The sequence below is a fragment of the Diceros bicornis genome, chromosome 3 (genome assembly GCF_020826845.1).
Source record: "Diceros bicornis minor isolate mBicDic1 chromosome 3, mDicBic1.mat.cur, whole genome shotgun sequence".
Taxonomy (NCBI): Eukaryota; Metazoa; Chordata; class Mammalia; order Perissodactyla; family Rhinocerotidae; genus Diceros; species Diceros bicornis.
This window is the reverse complement of record NC_080742.1, coordinates 16,062,498-16,082,642: the sequence shown is the minus strand read 5'-3', so window position 1 is coordinate 16,082,642 and position 20,145 is coordinate 16,062,498. Positions and strand designations below refer to the sequence as shown.

General features: G+C 40.2%; 1 protein-coding gene across 1 annotated transcript in view; it reads left to right on the top strand.

The window, feature by feature from the left end:
- The window catches only part of MAGI2 (membrane associated guanylate kinase, WW and PDZ domain containing 2), a 989,343-nt gene that overhangs the window by 702,550 nt on the left and 266,648 nt on the right, over positions 1-20,145 (top strand). Inside the window, exons 8-9 of the mRNA XM_058524198.1 lie at positions 12,595-12,716; positions 14,625-14,807. Of these exons, the coding sequence (XP_058380181.1) occupies positions 12,595-12,716; positions 14,625-14,807 (305 nt within the window). The remainder of the gene's footprint in view (positions 1-12,594; positions 12,717-14,624; positions 14,808-20,145) is intronic.

The following is a 20,145-nucleotide window of genomic DNA, read 5'->3' as shown; positions in this document are numbered from 1 at the left end:
CTTGGATAGGTGACCTTATGTTAGTGATGCCTTAGGAGGCTTCCAGTGTGCTTCCCTCAGTTCTCAATGTTCCAGGGGTGGCCCCTATGTGGGCTACGTGTGTCCTTCTATTGTGGCCTGTTAGCTCTCCCTATAGACACCCAGGGAGGCTGAGTTATGCTCCTGGCCAGCTGTTGTAATGCTCAGCTGCTTGTAGTTGTTGTGTTGTTGTCCCTTCAGTCTCTTTATCAGGTGTGGGGAGCCCCAGCACAGTTGGCTGTAAGTTCTAATACCACATTTGTGTTGCAGTATTTCTTTTAAGTGAGTAGGCCCCCAGCGTGGCAGGTTGTTAGGCTCAGGGCCTTACAATTGCTGTAAGCCTCTAGCCTATTAGGTCTCTTGTCAGCTCTCTGAGGATTGCAGCTGGGTGGGGCTGGCCTCAGGCACAGGAGCACCCAATTGTTTCAGGCTTTGGAAGGTGGGGAAAACCTCCTATGTGGGTCTTTGAGAAACACAAGTCTTCTGCAGCTGACAAGCCCTGCAGCTGACAAGACCTGCCGCCCATAGGTCCACACACACAGTCAACACAGTCCTTCCCCCGTGTGAGCGCCCCGACCTCCCCAAGCGGACCCAGTCTCTCCACGGCAGGAGCCCCACACTCTCCGCCACCGCCCCACACTCTCCACCTACTCCTTGTGCACACCCTGCCCCACTAAAGTCGGCTCAGTTGCCAGGCTGCAGAGAATCCAGTCACCAATCTATGCAGGCCCACAAGTTGCCTGAGGGCTTGTTGTTGGGTGGGGCCAGTCTCTAGGGTGGGCTGCCGGCCCTGGCTGAGCTGGATTAAATCGGTGCTCTAGCGGGTGGAGCAGACCCTGGGCTAGCAGGCCTCAGGGAGAACTCCAATGGCGTCTGTGTCAGCACGCTCACACCAGGCCACAACAATGGCCGCCGCCCATGTCCCAGTCCCTGGAGAGGTCTCACCCCTCACCGAGATGCACTCAGGGCCTATTAGGTGAGTCTCTTGTCACCAAAGCACTGTGCACCTTTCTTTCTGGTGATTTTAGGATGCTTTCTGGAACGGGTCAGTTTGTGCGTGGGCCCTTTAAGAGCCGGTTTTAGTTTCTTTGTGAACCGGGTTTTCTGGGGGTCCTCCCCAATGTTTTAGTAGCAGGCAGTCAGATATTATGCCGCTGGTGTCGATTGTGCTGGGTCCACAAAATGCCCACAGCGGGGGCGCTCCCCGGCTCACGACCCCGCGCCTCCAGGGAGGGTGCGTACCTGTGCGCTGCTCCCGGCGGCCGTGAAGCTGGCGGCTTGTGACGGCGGCGTTTTTCCTCTCCGGAAGGGAGTCTCTGCCTCTTCTACCCCAGTTAGGATTGTCCGTTGTTGCAGGAGTTCCTCTTATCCAGTTTTCAGTTCTGTCTCAGGGGTAATTTTTCCACGAGTAGTTGTAAATTGGCTGTGTCCACGGGAGGAGGTGAGTTCAGAGTCTGCCTACGCCGCCATCTTGACTCCACCGCCCCCGAGAATTTGCACTTAAAGAAGCCAGACTATCAAGCTAGTAGATGGAAGAAATAGAGTTGTAGCTCAGGACAGGCGTTAAGAGACTTTTTGCTGTCCGTGTTTCAGTTACGCTTGCTCCCAGCCTCTAAATATAACACTAATGTTAAAATCTGCTTAAACTTATACAGTGCTTCATCTTTAAACACTTTCATGTATTTTATCTGTGTGCTCCTCCAAACAGCCCTCTGAAGTGAGTAGGATACTGACAGAGGGGGCAGTTGCCATTTGGATATATTAGGAGCATTTCACAGAGGTAGCAGCAAGTGGTGGACTTAATCTTCAAATGTGGCTTAAACCTCAATTGCTGGTTTGGTCTCAAAAATAGGAGAGAATGACAACTCAGACTCATCGTAAGTGGCTTTCGCTTTGGTGACACCCAGGAGGTACACATGAGACTGAGGATGCCAGAGAGTGCAGGTGGCGCCCCTCACCTCTGTTGTTCCTCATGGCCTAAGCCACCACTTACCACACCTAAGCCACCACTTATGTGAGCATCAGAGGGTGAGTCCTCATCAGCACTCAAGGTTCCACGGTGTTACCATATAAGGAGTTTCTTGCTGAGTAAGTACCATGTTTTCACTTTTTACTATATCACTGGACCTCAGCAGGACCTAACATGTCCTTTGAAAAGTTTGAGACAAGACATGCATAGTTGTGTTATTATTGACTACCCTCATTCTCACTCACATACAACTTTAACCTTACTCGTAAGTATTAGTGCATAATCATCTTATCATCATTATCATAATTGCCAGAGACATGGCCCACATTCGTCTTCCAGAGTTGGTAAGGGCAGAGTTCAGGAAAATTAGAGTTAGGATAAGCCCTAGGGGAAGCTGAAGCAAGTAATTTACAATGTTGTGAGTTTCCAGTTTCACAATGAAAACTGATGAAAAGAAATGGCAAATCACCTGGTCTAACTATATTGCAAATTACCAAACATAGCCCGTGTCTGCATAATACATAAGTAATTTCACTGGAAATGTAAGTGTATATTTGTGCCAGAACCACACAAATCAGTGTTGTATCTGGCACTACACAGAGCAGGGTTGATTCGTGCATCTGTCCCTTACTGTGAGATCTGTAGAAAATCGTTTACCCTCTCTGAGGAGCAGATGAATTAAAAGCATGGAATTTGTTTAGCTGAGTTTCTCACGTGGTATTTGCTTGAGGAATATCAGTTCCCATCCACCTCTACCATCTGCCATTATCCCTTTATCCTTTCCTTTATTTACAAGGCTGACATTTGTTCTTCAAACAACTGTTTCTTTCCATAAATTGTGGCATCGTTAAACAGAATTTAAATCTGAACTGGAACTAAGTAACTTTAAAGTGTGCAAAATGGAATGTTCTTCTGAAATATCCAACATTACACCTTTCCTCTTCTATATGTAGAGCTTCAGAATGAAAAATATAAACTCAGCCAATATGAGGGCCTAAATTCACCAACCTTGCCTGTGCATCATGGAAAAGAGGAAACAAGTTACGTGAAAATGCATCCCCCATTACAGCTACATGAAATGATCATCTCATCTGTATGAAGCTTTGCTCTTGCAATAATGGCATTATTTTAGACAGAGTGTGTTAATTATATAAAACCCTGCAACAATACTTGTCCCTCAAAACGTAATCTATTAAAAACAACAGTGAAGCAACTTATTGCCACCTTTCCTTGCTCTTGGTTCTGCTGAACCTTTATCCTCTATTCCCACTACTTTTTTTTCTTCCCTGCATTTCTTCCCAGGGTCCTTATCTTCTCAGAATGAGAGCCTCCTGCCCACATTCAGGTCCCACAGCCACTTGTTAGTGGCAAGATTTTTAAAAGTTCTGTGCAAATTTTAGGCATCCAGGCAATAGATCCTTTTTTCCTTAAGACTCATCAAAACTGCTTTTAAATTTTGTTTTGTTTTCTAATTCCTTCTGCATTACTTTGTAGCATATAAAAGGAATAACTGTGTATTTGATTTCCGCCTGGTCTAGGCAGTAATAAAGACCCAGTAGTCAAGAATAATACTTGATCTTTTTCTCACTCTGATTATTCGACTTGGAAACCTGTGGAGTTGGGATATTATATGGAATTGGAATTATCTTCATGTCCTGTTGACTTTCAGAATTGGCCATGGTCTTGCCCTCAGTCTGGTCCATCTCCCCTCATTAGCATTCTTTCCCTGACTCGTCCCTTCTGGACAATCCCAGACATCAGTGATGTAGCCTTCATGATTCCTCGCTATTCTGAGTATCTTTAGTAATTCTCTGACCATCCTTGGATTCAGGCCCCAAAGTATTCCTGTATTCATGGCTGTGTATGTCTATTATATATGAGTGATAAGTATGCAGAAGTATATAATACTTAATCATATCTTTTGGAGTTAAGTGGACTTGGGCTATATTGTGACTTCACATTTTAACAACTCATAAATGATTTATTAAGAAATAGTAATCCAGTTCAACATACAGTATATTACAGGTCAGACTATTCTCACCCCTCCCAACACACTGTAATGTCTAGTTCCCTGGATGACGTCATTCTTCATAGTCATGAAGCATCTCTTATTCATCCTCATAGCCCCAGGTAAGAACAATACCTAGTACATTGGAGGTAGCCAGTTAAGATGCTGAAATGATTGAGAATTCTAGAGGACACCACAATTTTCCCATGTGGTTGATATGGTGAAGCTCATCTTATAATCCCCCCAAGTTCAGGAATAAGGCACATCCTGCAGGATAGAGACTTTCAAAGCTATAGCCACTCATTAGACTAAAGTCATAATGGAAATAGGGAGACTTTCAAATAAAACCAAACCTCATAACATGACTTGGAGCTGTGCTTCCAATCCTACAGCTTTCATCCTCTCCCGCACGCCCCCTGCTCACACACCACCACCCACAAGCAATCATATGCATGTGTCTATTCCCTAGCCCCATACTCTGGCCAAGCAGAATTGAATATTCCTGAACACCTGTGTATCCACCACTGTCTCCCTAAAATGTACCCTTCTCCATCTGGCAAAATACATCCATCCTTCCAGAATCTGCTCAAGTGTCACTTCCTTTGTGAGGCTTTCCCCGAACCGTCAGATTAAGTTGTCTTTTCTTCCTTTGAGTACTCACTTTGCACACACAAATTTCAGCACTTTTTACTCAGTGTTATATTTTTCTGGCCACTTGTAGAGTGACCAGCTCATCCCAATTTACCCAGAACTATCCAGGTTGTAAAACTGAACGTCTCATTTTCCAGGAAACCCCTTAGTCCCAAGCAAACTGAGGTGATTGGTCGCCGCACTTGTTTGTCTCCTCCATTGGAGTAAAGGCCCCCTTGGTGAAGTGTTGTGTCATATTTATCTTTGTGTCCCCAGTGCCTAGTGCACTGATGAATTAAAGAATTTATATTTAAGCCATTCAGTCAGAGTTGGCAGACACCAGTGGAAGAGGATTTGTTAGTCTTATCTCTTAACACAGAAAAGTCTTGAAATAGTGTAGTCTTTTAGTTTCCCTCTTGATAAGTTCTACCCTACCTCTAAGTTTTAACCCACTAGTTTTTCTCAATCTAGAAGCAAAAGATTAGAAATACCTTTGGCAACAATAAACTCCTTCTGCACTCAGCAATAACGTGTAAGAGAGACGTTTTATGGGAATGGGAAGGGATGGATAGAAAACAACATTTTCAAATGCATGCTGGTTCTGAAATTTTTGAAAATGAGTCTATGTATCCTATAGGTCCTGGGGGCTTCATGACATGATTGACAGTGCATGTTGCCATTTCTGCTAGGAGTAAAATATCAAGTTTTCCATGTAATTGGTAAATAGTAGTGGCTAAGTGCTGAATCCCCCTATACATATAAGATACACATAACATACACATTACAGGTCAATGTCTTAATTAAGTAACTTAGCGCTACTACTGGGGGAGGAGACAGAGTTTGTTTGTCTGAAAATATCCCCACATTTTGGGAAGCTCAGCCTCATGGGGCTGGGAGGACAGATTCCTTAGCTGTGAGAGTTTCAGTGCCAGCTTATGGATACTCTTCTCAGTCAGCCATGATTCCATCTCCCACCTGGACACTATATCTCCAGATCAGACACTCTTATGTCCAGGAAGAGCAGGAAAGTAACACGTGAAAGACTCAATCTTCCCACCCACATTTGCAAAGCAAACTCACTTTCCCCTCAGGTATAGTCAGGAATAACGGATGGACATTTATCGAAAGAAAATTAGCACTTAAGTGTTAGAATTAGGAAGAAATCTTTCAAGAGGTGGGATTCAATTATTCTGCTTAAAAAAAAACTGCTCCAAGTAAAATAGATTCAATTTCTCCATTTATCCAAAGCTCATATTTTAAAATAAAGTGTATTTAAAACATTAGTCTTTGAACTAGAACTTTTAAAATTCAGCTTTTGAAAGCACTGTAAGGCATGCATTGTATTATGTAAACCCTATTTTATATTATAATTTTTTTGTTCCTGTTTTGTCTCCCCTACTAGACGATGTGTCTGATTGGTCTTGCCCCTCCTGCACCTCCTACCGTGGTGACTAGCAAAGAGCATTTGGGAAACAAATATTTGATGAATCATGATAGCTAGCATTTATTGAGTACCTATATCCAGCCACTGCTCCTAAGTGATTTACTTATTTTAATTCATTTAATATGTGCAACAAGTCTATGAGGCGGGTATTATTTTTATCCTGACTTTACAGATGAAAAATTCTGAGGTGCAGAGAGGGAAAATGATGTGCCCAAGTTCACACACCTAGGATGTGACAGGGCTTGGATGTGAATTCCAGCAACGTGACTGCAGTGACCAAGCTCTTAATCCACTGTCCTACCCTCTTTGAAGAAGACCGGCCCCAGAAACTCCCCATAAGGTTGTTATCCTCTCTTAGTTTCCAAAGCATGAAGTAGTTTTTATTCCATCTATCCAAACTTGATGGTAGGGAAGACTTCATGGAGTCTTCTCAAGGCTTGTATTAAAATGAATAAAATACAGACAGGGAGGGTGTAATGGATGTTTGGCTGCCAGTGCAGCTGCATTCCGGGGGTTCAGATGTGAGAGGGTAATATGCAGACTTTCCTGACCACCTAGAAGTGTGGGAGTCAGAACTGGGGTCAAAGAAAACCTAGGGAATTCTAAGCAACCAGGAAATTCACTCTCTGATTCCATTCAGGAATTAATCTGTTTAAAAAATAAAGAAATAAGTGCTCCAACAAAATAGATTTTGAGAAGCCCCAAAAGCAGCAAGTTTGCATAGAAGGGATGACGTACCCTCAAACCCCAAGCCAATCTTCCCACATCCAATGCTGAGTGGCCGCCTCCCTGGCACTCCCGTATTTTGTCCCTAACAGAGTACTTTTCCACATAAGCACATTTCTATTATAATGCAAGATAGCAGCTGCTACTTATCAGCTCCTCAGATCCACATCTTTCATCACCAAAGTGGGATGACTTTTTCACCTATTATAAGAATGTCTTGAAAGATTCTCCATTTTGAAGGATTTCATGGGTCTTTACCCAAATGTAGATTGATTCTATCACATAAGCTGGCCCTAAGCTTCATATGAAGTTCTGACTGTTACAACATATGTTTTATCAGAGAATTAAACTGGAAAACAGTGAGATCTCTCACCTTTCATGCATGCCTGCCTCCATCCATGCACTTGTTCAACAAATATTTATTGAGAACAGACCACCTCATGCCTTGGAGTAATTAGTGTAGCCCCCTTTGCCACCTTGGAAATATTTTATTTGTAGTACAATCTCCACTTGAAAGCTGCTCTATTCTCGCTTCAACTCAAAGATCCATTTCTAAACTATCAACTGAATTCAAGATGGTGGGGTAGTGGCCAGTGGGTGCAAAAGGTGGCATTCGTGACAATGCACTAAAAGTCCCCCTCTCCAAAAACCCAAGAGAAGCAAGATGGGGCGTGAGAAGGCTGAAATATGGAGGGAGCACTGGTGGTGAGGCTTAGATGATGGCCTTGATGACCCCCGGTAGACCTGTCCTGTGAGGACTGATGGGCTCAGGAGGTACGATTTTCCTCCTATTTCTTCCATTCTCTCCCCACAGTGAAGGAGGTGGCAGTCAAACAGGATGTGGACCTGGGACTGCCATCCAATCAGCTGCAAATATTTCCTTCCCTCTGTGCATGTCTGAAACTTCCAATGGCAGAAGTCCTCTCTTCTGGAGCAAAACAGCATTTCCTAGTACTCCTCAAGGCCACATACAGAAAGAGATTTCCACGTAAATCTTATCAGGCAAGAAACTCCTTATTCAACTACTTTTTCAGCTTCAAACTCAGGGGATTGCAACCCCAGCTGCACAATAGAGTTACCTGGGAGGCTTTTTAAAAGATGCCAATGGGCCGGCCCCATGGCTTAGCGGTTAAGTGCGCGTGCTCTGCTACTGGCGGCCCGGGTTCGGATCCCAGGCGCGCACCGACGCACCGCTTTTCCAGCCATGCTGAAGCCGCATCCCACATACAGCAACTAGAAGGATGTGCAATGATAATGTACAACCATCTACTGGGGCTTTGGGGAAAAACAGGAGGAGGATTGGCAGAGCCAGTCTTTCTCAGCAAAAAGAGGAGGATTGGCATGGACATTAGCTCAGGGCTGGATGTGAGCTCAGGGCTGATCTTCCTCACAAAAAAAAAATAAAAGAATTAAAAAAAAAAAAATGCCAATGCGTATACTCAATTCTGAGAATGTGGCTCAATTGATTTAGTGTAGGCTTGAGTCTTCTCTGTTTTTATCTGTTTGTTTTTTTAAGCTCCTCGGGTTCACCCAGAACTACAAAGCAGTGCCACATAAGAACTTATTTGAAGTTTCCATTCTATAGTGAAAGGAGAAAGTTAAGGTGCAAATGAGTGACTATAAGCACAAAGAGAGAAGGCGATGGAATCTCATCCTTGAATATCCTAATCCCTTTGCCATTCCAACATGGAAGCATGTCATATCAGTAGTCTTTCCTTTTTTGTAAAGGGAAAATGGGATTGTTAGGCTATACCCACTTCAGAATATGTGTTTACCCCCTTAGCTCTTAACACCTAAAGATTCTCTTAGTAAAATATGACAATAGGCTAGATATAATTAAACAGTAAGAACTCTTGGTAGCTTCCCAGGTTCCTATTCTGTATGGAAGCTGGATGAAATAGCTAGTAATTATCTCACAGAACCTAAACAATGAGGAAGATGATGATGGCACTTTCATTCACATCCTTCCTACACATTGTAAACCACGGCCCCCCTCAATCCTTGCTCAAAGGACTTGAAACTATTCATTTTGGAAGCACAAGGAAAATAAGACTTTCCTATTCAGCTACAATCATATTTCTTTGTGATGGGTCTTTTAAAGCTTGGGAGCATTTTAAGTTTTAAATGAATGACTTCATTTGTAACAATATAAATGTTCTGTAGCAACTAGCTCAAGATACTAAAGCCTCACCCAGCTTCCACTATTTGTAGGGTGCAAGGCACACCAGACTAGTTCATTGGTATTTTCATTCTCTGGGAACTCTAGACACTCACTTTGATAGTGAATGAAATATTTTCAACATAGTGTCCGTAAAGCAGGTGGCCACACATTGACTTTTCTAAGGAAATAATTACTGCAGGTGGCAAGTTAGAGGAACTCAATAATATCTATAAATGTACGTTAGAAAGACCTTGTAATGTATTTTCTAAGGATAAAGTTATGCTTATGATGAATAATGACCTAGCAAAACAGAAAAGGAACAGATAGGAAATGTGGAAAGCGTATGCTTTGGTACACTTCAGAGCTGTTTCTTGCTTTCCCAAAATTGCTAACATATATTTGCAAACAAAAGTCTTAAAACACATACTCACCATTTAGTTATTTAACAAAAAAATTATTGTCTTTCATTGTGTATACACAGTGCTTAGTATATACTTAGTATATACTTAGTGCTTAGTGTATACTTAGAAATGCTTAGTATACAAAGATGAATAACACATGGCCCCTGTACACAGTTGTGCACAATCTAGAGAAGGAAATAAACATGAAAGTCAATTATTAAAACACAGTGTGATGAGGTTCCTATAGCCCGTGAATTTCGTTATTGTGAAATTATCACTTAGGATGTTGTATACGACATCACAGAAACCTCTTTATCCAAGACCTGGAAAGAAATATCTCATGAGACTCAATAACAGGAATACTAAGTTCTTCTGAACAATGGCTTGGGTTTAGCTTAAATACTCTGAAGAACGCAACTGGTTTTTCTCTCTCGTTGAATTAGCAACTTGAAAGCTCAAAACTAATTTGCAACATAACTCTAGTAAACAAGTAGAATCTAATGTTATCAATTTTGTCTATTGATCTTCCACCTAGATTCAACTAACTTCACCCTTATTTTGTTTACTTTTTGTTGTTATTATTCTTTAAAAGTACCTCAAATCCTCTTAATGATGAGACAGGGTATAAGAAAATAAATAAACTGTGATGAGAGAAGTCTGTTCAAGATTTTATGAGAGCTAAGGGGAGGAGCATAACGCAGGCTGGGAATGTTGCTAGGAGAGGTTAGGGAAGAGTTATGGGACAGACTTGAAAAGCATCGTAATAATAATGACAATAACAGTAGCAGCACTTTAACTAATAATAGTAATAAAGAATAACTAGACCTTGAAGAATTAAGAATAACTCTACCTTACAATCGTGGAGTCCTCCCTATGTGTTTGTGCTTTGCAAACATTATTTCTTTTATCTTCACAGCAACCTCAAGAAGTAGATATTAACATCCCCATTTTACAGATGAGGATACTGATGCTTAGAGAGTTTAGGAATTTGCCCAAGATGCCACCTCAAACCAGGCTGTCCTGCTTCAAGCACTGCACTATTAACACACTGACCCTCCTGTGAAAAGATAAGATGTTTGATAGGTTGTTGCCTGTGAGAGGAGCTCCCAGTGTGTCCAAAGCAAAGGGTGCGTGTGGTGAGGCAGCAACAGGTGAAGCTACAGAGAGAGGTAAGGGCAGCATCAGGAATAGTTCTTTAGGTAATAGGAAGATTTCATAGGATTTTAGTGAGGGAGTTAATGTGAAAATGGAGAAAAGGGAAGAGAGACTTCAAACTCTGACTCTTCTGAAACAGAGTGACACTGTCAGAGTTTACGGGGTGAAGAGCTTGGAAGATCACGTGCCATAGTTCACTACACACCACAGATCATGGTGACTCCTCGGTACGCAAGAGCTTTACAGTAGCATTTACTTCTAATGGAAAATAATTTTACATAAGACAGATTTGAACCCCATACTGTGAGTTTCATTACCAAAGAAGATTGTTATAAGCATGTCCTTCCTAAATAGCACCATAGTCTACACCAGAGGTGATATTAAAGAAACGTCCTTGTGCTTTTAACAACCCCCCAATGAAGTCTTTCCTATGGACTCAAAATGATGACAGTGATAGTGATGATAAGATGATGATGGTGGTGGCCATGATGATAACAGCTACTGCTAGTTATTGAGCATGTCTGTGCTCAAAATCCTGTGCCAATGTTCGTTATTTCGTTTAAACCTTGCAACCACCCCAGGAGTAAGGCAATATTATGCCCATATTACAGATGAAGACACTAAGGTTCAGGTTTAATAATTTGCCCAAGGTCACACAGCTCATCAAGTGATAGAGCTGGATTTTAAATCCGGGACTAATTGACTCCAGAGCCTGTGTGGCAGGCAGCCACCCCACCCTGCCTCCCGTGAGGAAATAATTAGATATTGTAATTGTCTTATGTGTCTGACAACTGCTTTTCTGTCTCACTAGGAATTATCTGATTTATATTAATAGGAAATTGTTGTTGAGATTTTATTTCTTTTACTTCCTATCCTTTCTGATGTGTACTTTTAGAAGACATAATGAAATGATTGTAGGGATGTGTGTGTGTGTGTGCATGCGCAGGCACGTTAGTTATGTGTACACTTGCCCCTGTGAAATCATACCCTGAAAAGAGGAGTTACGTAGATAAGAGGTGCATTTTAGAGACAGACATGGCCAAATCCCAGCCTTTTTACTTACTAGGCATGTGGTTTAGAGTAAGTCATTTGACCTGTGTGTCAGTCTCGTTGCCTTTACAATGGGGATAATTAGAGTTCAAGACTGTTGCCATGAGGCTTAACTGAGGAAATTTATATATAGTACCAGGCAGAGTTAAGTATTCGGTAATTGGTAATTCCTCTCCTAACCCCTCTCTCCTCTTCATGCTTTCACACCATAATCCTATCTTGTTTGTACAAAGAACCAAAATCAATGTATATGCCAGCCTTCTCATGGGGCATTTATATCCGAGAGAAAGATCCACTAGGCAGAGTTGTTGGTTCCTACCCTCTCCGCGGACAAGGACAAGGATACTATAAGGAATTCATATACTATAAGCCTTCCATTCTGCAGGTCCACAGTTGCTTCAAGCCACTCTGTGTCTGATATCTATGTGTTTATATCGCACTTGAAGAATGTGGATACTCTACTTTTGATTGCTCTTAGCATCAGCTTTCCTACACTGGTTTTCTACAGCTTCCATAAATATCCTTGGGAGTCTTTCCTCCAGTATCCCAGCCCTTTAATCCAGGCCTGTCTGACTCTAAAAAGTGTGAACTCTGCTTGCTATAAGAGTAATAAGTGAATTTACCTTACGCTTATCTTGTTGGATATGAGACCTTTGCAAAGCTTAGATGATGCTCTTTTCTTCAACACCGTTCGGTATAAATTTCATTTGTTGATCATTTATTTCAATGTATCAAAGCCATCTCAAACTAAACAGTAGACCAGAAAGCAAGTGTACATTCTAGTTCTTTTGGCTGAATCATGCATAATTTAAATGCAATAACATATGATAAAGCCACAGAGAACTCTACTCTTACAGAAACGTGAATTGTGTGCAGGCCAGCCGCAGCAGAGGCCTGACCTCATGTCCAGTGGGGCACTTGACTGTAATCACATAAGATGTTCCTTAATCGCTGCTCTCTGTAGAGCTATACGTATATTCTCTTAAATGACTTTGCCCCACTGTTATCCTAATTTGAAATTTTATTTTTCAGCCACATAAATAGAAGAACACAGTTTGAAAACCCTGTCCTGGAAGCGAAAAGGAAGCTACAGCAGCATAACATGCCCCACACAGAACTTGGAGCCAAGCCCCTGCAGGCCCCAGGTTTCCGAGGTGCGTACCATGTCAGTATGCAGTGTTTCAGAGGGAAAGTTGGCTATCAGGCTGCCTGCTCTTCCAGATGTGCCTTTAGCTTGGACCATTTCAAATAATTGATTTGCCTTCCCCAACCCCTCTGTGAGCTTTAGCTGGGTGTTTGCTGTTTCTAAACTAATGCATTTAGGAAACACAGATTAAGGTAAAGCCTTGGGCAGCAGGTTATAGGAATTTACAGCACATTGCCAGGTGGAGATTAATGGGTTTGGACAGTGGTACTGTGAACTGCAGAGATTCATAGAGACTTGTAAGTTTGTCCTCAAAAGACCAAGCACAAGAATGAGGCTTGTTCTCCTTTGTGACAGTAGACACCTCCTCATCGACATTACCTAGGCCCAAATCCGCCCACCTCCGCGCTGCCCGGGAGAGGTCGCGCAGCGTGAATGACTTGTCTTATTATCGGCGTGACCAGGCCGGGAGGCCCTGGCCCATCGGTATGCCCGGGCTGCCTGCTGCACCTAACCACATCTTGGAGCCACGTAGTGGGATAAGTTGTTGCGCAAGCTTTTCACGTCTTTGTAGGCTCTTACTCATATAGGAAAGCACAAAAGAGGCTTTTGTAGTCTAAAGGGCTCAACATGCCTGCTGATGATTTTCACACCACATCTCTATGCACAGTTACAATGAATGTAAAGGTCTCTCGTGGAACTTCTCTCCAACTGTAAATATTACATTCATAAAGGAGATGTAGGTGACAAGATCATGTGTGTTTTTCATTTATATTTTAAAGGAACATTCTCTATTTTCAATAATGATATATGTAACATGTAAATAGACAAAGTAAAATACCAGTATAATGACTCATTATTTTAGTTTGTCCATTACATATCACCCAAAATGTAACAACAGAAAAAAGTGTCATACAAAATACTTAAGTTTCCACATACAGTTTGGCTGTTACAAACTTCAAATCATATCACCCCAAATGTTACAACTAAAAATATATATAAAATTCTTGACTGAGATAGCATTTAAAGCAAATATTATTTATTTAAAACAGATATATGACTATTATTTTTAAAGTATTTAATATGTTTAGGAATATATTTATTACAGATCATAGCTGGACAGTATATTATATAACAAATTAGTGGTCAAACCTATGAGTGGATTTAAGTTCTGGTCAGATTATTTAGGTATATTATATGAATGTGTCAACATATTGTTACAAAATGTATTACCTTTACATTCATAATTATCTCTAGAAATATTGGCTTGCCTTTCACTCACATTTTAGAGTATACTAAACACTATCGGGTCAGTAGAAATTGCTTTATCTGGTTATCTTTGTAGCATCTCACAATATAAGCAGAAGTTAACTCAGTCCCACATCCAGGTACTCTTTCTAAACAAATTGAGAGGTTTGAATAAGTGGTAACATTCCATGGATCCTATTATTTTTAAAACAATATAGTCCATTTTGGTTTTCTAGTCCTGTCCCTTCAAGGTTTTGTGCAGGACCAGTCACTCACATACACCTCCTGCCTGGACTCTTTTAGAACAAGAGAAAAGTATCCAGATGTGTCTGGAGGATTTGGGGCTCCTCTTTATCTGAAGGCTCTGACAGCCTGTTGATTCAGCCCTTTCTAAGCACAAGAAGGGCTGTGTTAGTGAATGGAAACATTGACTTGACCAAAAGTCTCTCTCCAAACTAAGCAGCTTTTTCACCTCTCCCTGGATGCCTGGGACTGCTCTGCATTTGTAGGAAGTAGCACGAGTTTTGCTCCTGCAGTCACCACCTGCTTGCATTTACCTTAGGGGACCCCACATTTACCCTGGGATTGCTGCTCAGTGGCTGGCTTTCCCCTGTGTGAGAACTTGCCTTAAACGTGCTTTTTCTTTTTTAACTTATATTGGCCAATGTAGAAAAACCGCTCTTCACCCGGGATGCATCCCAGTTGAAGGGAACTTTCCTCAGCACCACCCTAAAAAAGAGCAACATGGGTTTTGGATTTACCATCATTGGTGGAGATGAGCCTGATGAGTTTCTGCAGGTTAAAAGTGTCATTCCAGATGGGCCTGCAGCACAGGATGGAAAAATGGAAACAGGTAAGTTCCCTAATGCTTTGGAAAATTGTTTTGCAATATCTTTTTTTCTAAGGCAAATATGAGGAGCTGCTTCTTTGTTTTTAGTTTGAAGGTCAAAGGTCACTTCACTTCAGGAAAACCACAAATTACGTTTCCCCTAAGTTTGAGTATTAAACTGAAATATTTTAGAAACAGCTTTAAATATCATTTTTGTCTCATTTTTCAGCCTGCCCCTTCTATTTGCTGGATTCGATGGACTCTTGAGATTGACACTTTTGTAATTTATTTCTGGAGTTCCTTCTTAGGGATGTGATTAACATTTCATACTTTTCTAGCTTATATTCAGCCACTGATATTTTAAAGTCTGTATTAATCTTGTAATATTCTCGTGCTGAATTGCCCAGGTTAGGTATTTAAATATGCATGCTCATCTCATAGAAAAAATTTTTAAATGCTATTCATCTTTATATTTAATACAATGTTTTAATATATAAAGTTTTCTCTCTAGTCCTTATGAATTAATTTTCATATGCAGTTACTTGGATGTCTGTCAAATTATAATCAAAATTAATTTAACATGGAAATGCAGAGGCAAATTGTTAAGGGCAAGAAAATATAAAATATGAAAGATGCTCAGAAGTAGAGAAAAAAGTAATGAACTAAGTTTGATTTTGCAGTCTGATTTTAAATTCTCCCACCAGGCCCATGACCTTGAATTAGTCCTGTAAGTTGTATATACTAGTTTCCTTATCTGAAAAAAAAAAAAAGAAATCAATTTCATCTTGTGTATTTAAAATACTGACTCAAGAATTGTGTAGTGCTGTTTTTGAAATGCCTTAGAAAGAGATTATAAAGCGCAGTAACTCTATCTCCAAAGAATTATATCACCATTTCACGTTTTTCACAGCAGTGATCTTATTTATATCAGCTTGCTAAAGTCGGTGGGGCCCAATAAATACACAAATTAGAGAATTACTTTTGAGGAAAAGTTAAGCCATTTGTATGTTCTATAGGTTTATGAGTTGTTACTCCATGGATTTTAAAGTGGTTTGTGTATGAAGAAACAACATAAAATTGAAGTCTTCATCTGACATTTTTAATTTAAAAAAATCACTAATGCTATATTGCCATTGACTAAATGGTCCCTGTAGAAATAACTTTTTTCAAGGTTACATGATGAGTATATTTTTTGCTGCCACTCACTAGTGAGTAATAATACATTTAATAGATGTTATGCCTCCTTGAAAGTTGAGTGAAGTTTCAAAACTAACTCACCATGTTTTTCAAACACTACTGTTGTAAAAATCACGTGACATAATTTTCTGCAGGAGTGAATTAGAGAGGGTCCAACTCTACTGTTCCCTGGTGATATTTTACTAAACATCCACACCTTCGTGTTGCAAAAAGTCCCAGAGAAACATCAAATGACTCAACTAAAAATCATTCTATTGCCTATAATTAGAATAAGAGGAAATTATATAATTAATACCATCTTAGCAGAGGGAAAAGGATCCCCAAATCTTTTGAACTTCAGTGAAATATTTAACATACCTATTTCTTTCCATAATAAAGAATCCAGTAATTTTTTTTTTCTGATCCAACCCACTGTTCCATATTTCAAAGCTAGAAAAGACTTCTTTCAGTGTAAACTTAAAAGACAAAATAAAATAAAAGATTTTCACAGCAAGGCTTTCTCCCTTCTTACTCATTTTCCTAGTTTGCCACACCCACACAGTCTAAGCTAGCCTTATTCCACAACAAAGTCTTTTCTTTAGAATTTAGTAGGTTTTCTTCTTTTACGATAATCACAAGACAGGTCCTAATAGAGAAAGAAGAACCTAGGATATAATTCTATTCACTGTCTCCTATTTATTCCTCTATTTATTAATTCCACAAACACTTGCTAAGCTCCTTCCTTTCACAGTCATTGCAAACACCAGGACTACAAAGTTGGACGCGACAGGGACCCGAGTCTCAAGGAGTTGACATCTAGGAGGGGCCTCAGATATATAAACAAGTAATTGTAACACAGTACTCTGAATAGGATGAGTGTATAATAACCATGATGTTGGCACAAAGTCAAGAGAGTAGGGGGAGCAAGCGACAGAAATTTTTAAAAAGAAAGGTATGTTCCTAACTATATAATTTTATTAGACTTTTATAGTGATGATAATTTCTCTCATCAGAAAAGAATTTAATAAATCATTGAAATCTACTGCTTATTAAATATTCAAAAATATTTGTGTTTATTTTTAACTGCGAGATAATTTAAAATAAAATGTAAACACATTTCTGTGGCATTCCACAAGTTATAAGAGAGAAAATGGCTCCTCAGTTCAGTTCAGCCAGTGTTGAGTGAATATCCATATGTGCTAGGCATTCTGGGAATTATTAAGGATGCAGAAATGAAGAGGCACATATTTCTATCCTCAAGAAGCTTTCAGTATAGAAATAATGAGTGACATGTTAATGAATATTTATATCAATGCAATAATAAAAACATGTGCAAAGTCCAGAAATAGTCCAGAGGCAAGGGGGATCGATTCTATTGGGAAGTGCTCAGGGAAAGCCTCATAGAGGAGATGCTGCCTGACAGAGTTTTGAATGATGAGTAGGCATTTGCTAGCTGGACAAGTGAGGAAAGCTACAGGAAGAGGGAACAGCATATGCAAAGGCACGGTAGTGAGGAATTCCTAGAAAAAGATTTACATGCCATCACAGTGTGCGTTAATATTTCACCTTCAGTGGGCGTTCATGTGAAGTATCAAATAAAACGATAATCATAACTGGTAACGATAAACTGTTTAGACTTGTAGCAAACATCAAAGAACAGTATATAGTCATATATCCTCAAATAAAAAACATAGATGTCATAAATGCACACATACCTATATATAAAACTTTGGGCTGGCCCGGTGGCACATTAGTTAAGTCCGCGAGTTCTGCTTCGGTGGCCCGGGATTCGCCAGTTTGGATCCTGGGCGCGGACCTACTCACTGCTCATCAAGCCATGCTGAGGCAGCGTCCCGTATAGAAGAGCTACAGCTCAACAACTATGATACACAACTATTTACCGGGGCTTTGGGGAGGAAAAAGAGAAAAGAGGATGATTGGCAACAGATGTTAGCACAGGGCCAATCTCCCTCAAAAAAAACCTTTCTCACATAAGTTTTCAAATAGTTAGGCATAGAGGTTTATTCTGTGATTGATGTTTTCTTGACTTGTGTATCCCTAGAACCTAAACAATGCCCGGCAAATAGCAGGTGCTTAATAAGTACTTGTTGGATGGATGGATGGATGGGTAGGTGGGTGGATACTCATAAATTAAGAGATGAAATTTGAAGTGGCTGAATTCCACTTTTACAGTGTAGTGTAATCAATGCTAATTAGACCAATAGCTTACCATTGAAGCAAAAACAAACCAACTTTCCAGTTTCTGGATGAAATTAAAAAGACAAATACATATTAGTGACAAACTTAATTTCCTTTTTTGTAATGACTTCTTCAATAAATGAACCTCAAGAATTAATAAAAATAATAGGCACTACAGACAAACAATAAATCGTTGGGATTTAAAAGGTGAGCGGTCTCATTTGACATTGAAATAAGCATGGAAATATTTTAATCAACTTTTCTAGCTCTAGATTATCTCTAATTTAGGCAAAGTGATGTCAATAGCTTTTGTGGACACAAAGGAAAATCCCCTCTACTAAAAAGTTGACCTAGGGTCCTGCACAATAAAAACAAGAGTGGGGTGGGAATTCTTTCTTTCTCAGTCAACACTGACTCCTGGGAAGGGGTAGAGAACAGGAGAAAATGAGGATACTGTGCCCCTGGCTGCTTTTTGACAATTGAGTCTATCCCCAATGGTCCTATAATGTTCCAGAAGCTTTCTCAGAAGAAATTATGTAGTGCCCAAAAACCCTCTTACTTCTGATTATAAGTATTCTACACATCCCAGCAATCATTTGTAGGCACCAGAGATCTTGATAACATTCTTTAAACTATTTTAAAAATCAAGATTGATGTAACATGGCTTACACAGAACTGCAGAGTCTGAAAGGGAGTTAATCCAACATCCTTCAGTTAAAAAGCTTCCCTTGTTACATGATGTTTCATGTTTTTCCCCAGGCTAATTTTTGAATCTAGGCTTGTGGTTTTTAACAAATGTAAGAGGGAGAAAAGCTGACCTATCCATGAAGTTCTCCTATAGACAGGGGTTGAATTATGAGGTCACGCACAAACTATTGGTTTTCATTTGCCTTCTTCTAATATTTATCCACTTTATTAGTAAAATGGCAAGAGACTGGCTGGGAGACCAACATCCTGACATTCGATAGCCCCTGGCATTTCTCCATTTGAGCAGATCGATGTTACTGCTCTTGCACTGGTTGCTACCTCTTTGTGTTTCTAAAACTAGAGACACAAGATTAACTTTGTCAGAATCACTAGGGGAGCTTTTTAAAGATGCAGACTCCTGTGCTCTTAGACCTACTGATTCCAAATTTCTGGAAGTGGTTTTCAAAAATGTGCTTTTATATACTTTTAAAAATTGTCAAATCAATACATGCACATGGTAAAAAAAAATGCATCAAAATCTTTATAATGCATAAACTATCCCCTGCCCTGCACCTCCCCCACTCCAGGCCATATCCCAGAGGCACTCTATCAGTTTGCATTCTTTTAGGTGTTTCTTTTGGTAACTATTTTCACACTTTAATTAATGTGTTTATAATGTTGTCTTGATTTAACAGTTTTAGACATGACCTACATTTACTTCCTTTTAGAGAGAAAGGAAGCTTTAGCTCTCTTGTCTGCCATCTGCCCTCCCACATTCTCCCAATAGAGTTTTACAACTAATTTTAGTAGTAAATACAGTTTACAGTTGTTGCATTATCATGGCTTTGTAAATTTGTTCACTGACCCCAATGGTGTACCGTTAATACGTTTTCCCCTTAAATGGCTTTGTGGAGTTTCCCTTTGTCTTTCTCTCTTTCCTGCAATATCTTTCTTAAAACAATTCTTTTTTTTCCTCCAGAAGCACCATCATATTAGGTCCTCTAGAGGGTCTCCTTTTTTCTGAGCATGCTTTGTCCTTCTATTCCTACAACCAACCTCTTGGCTAGTTGTACAGCTGACCCTTGGAGACTTTCCATTATGTCTCTCCCAAACAGAGTCCACCATTATCCAGACCCAGATCCTCTTTTTTTGTGGATGCTCATTTTACCAGAGCATAGTCCCCATATGTCTTGTGGTCCTCAATTGCTCATGTTTAAAAATGAAACACTGGAAAGTTCTGCGTTTGTGGTAGCATTTGAAGACTGGTCCAATTTTACCTGGGGTTATTAGGCAGGAACAG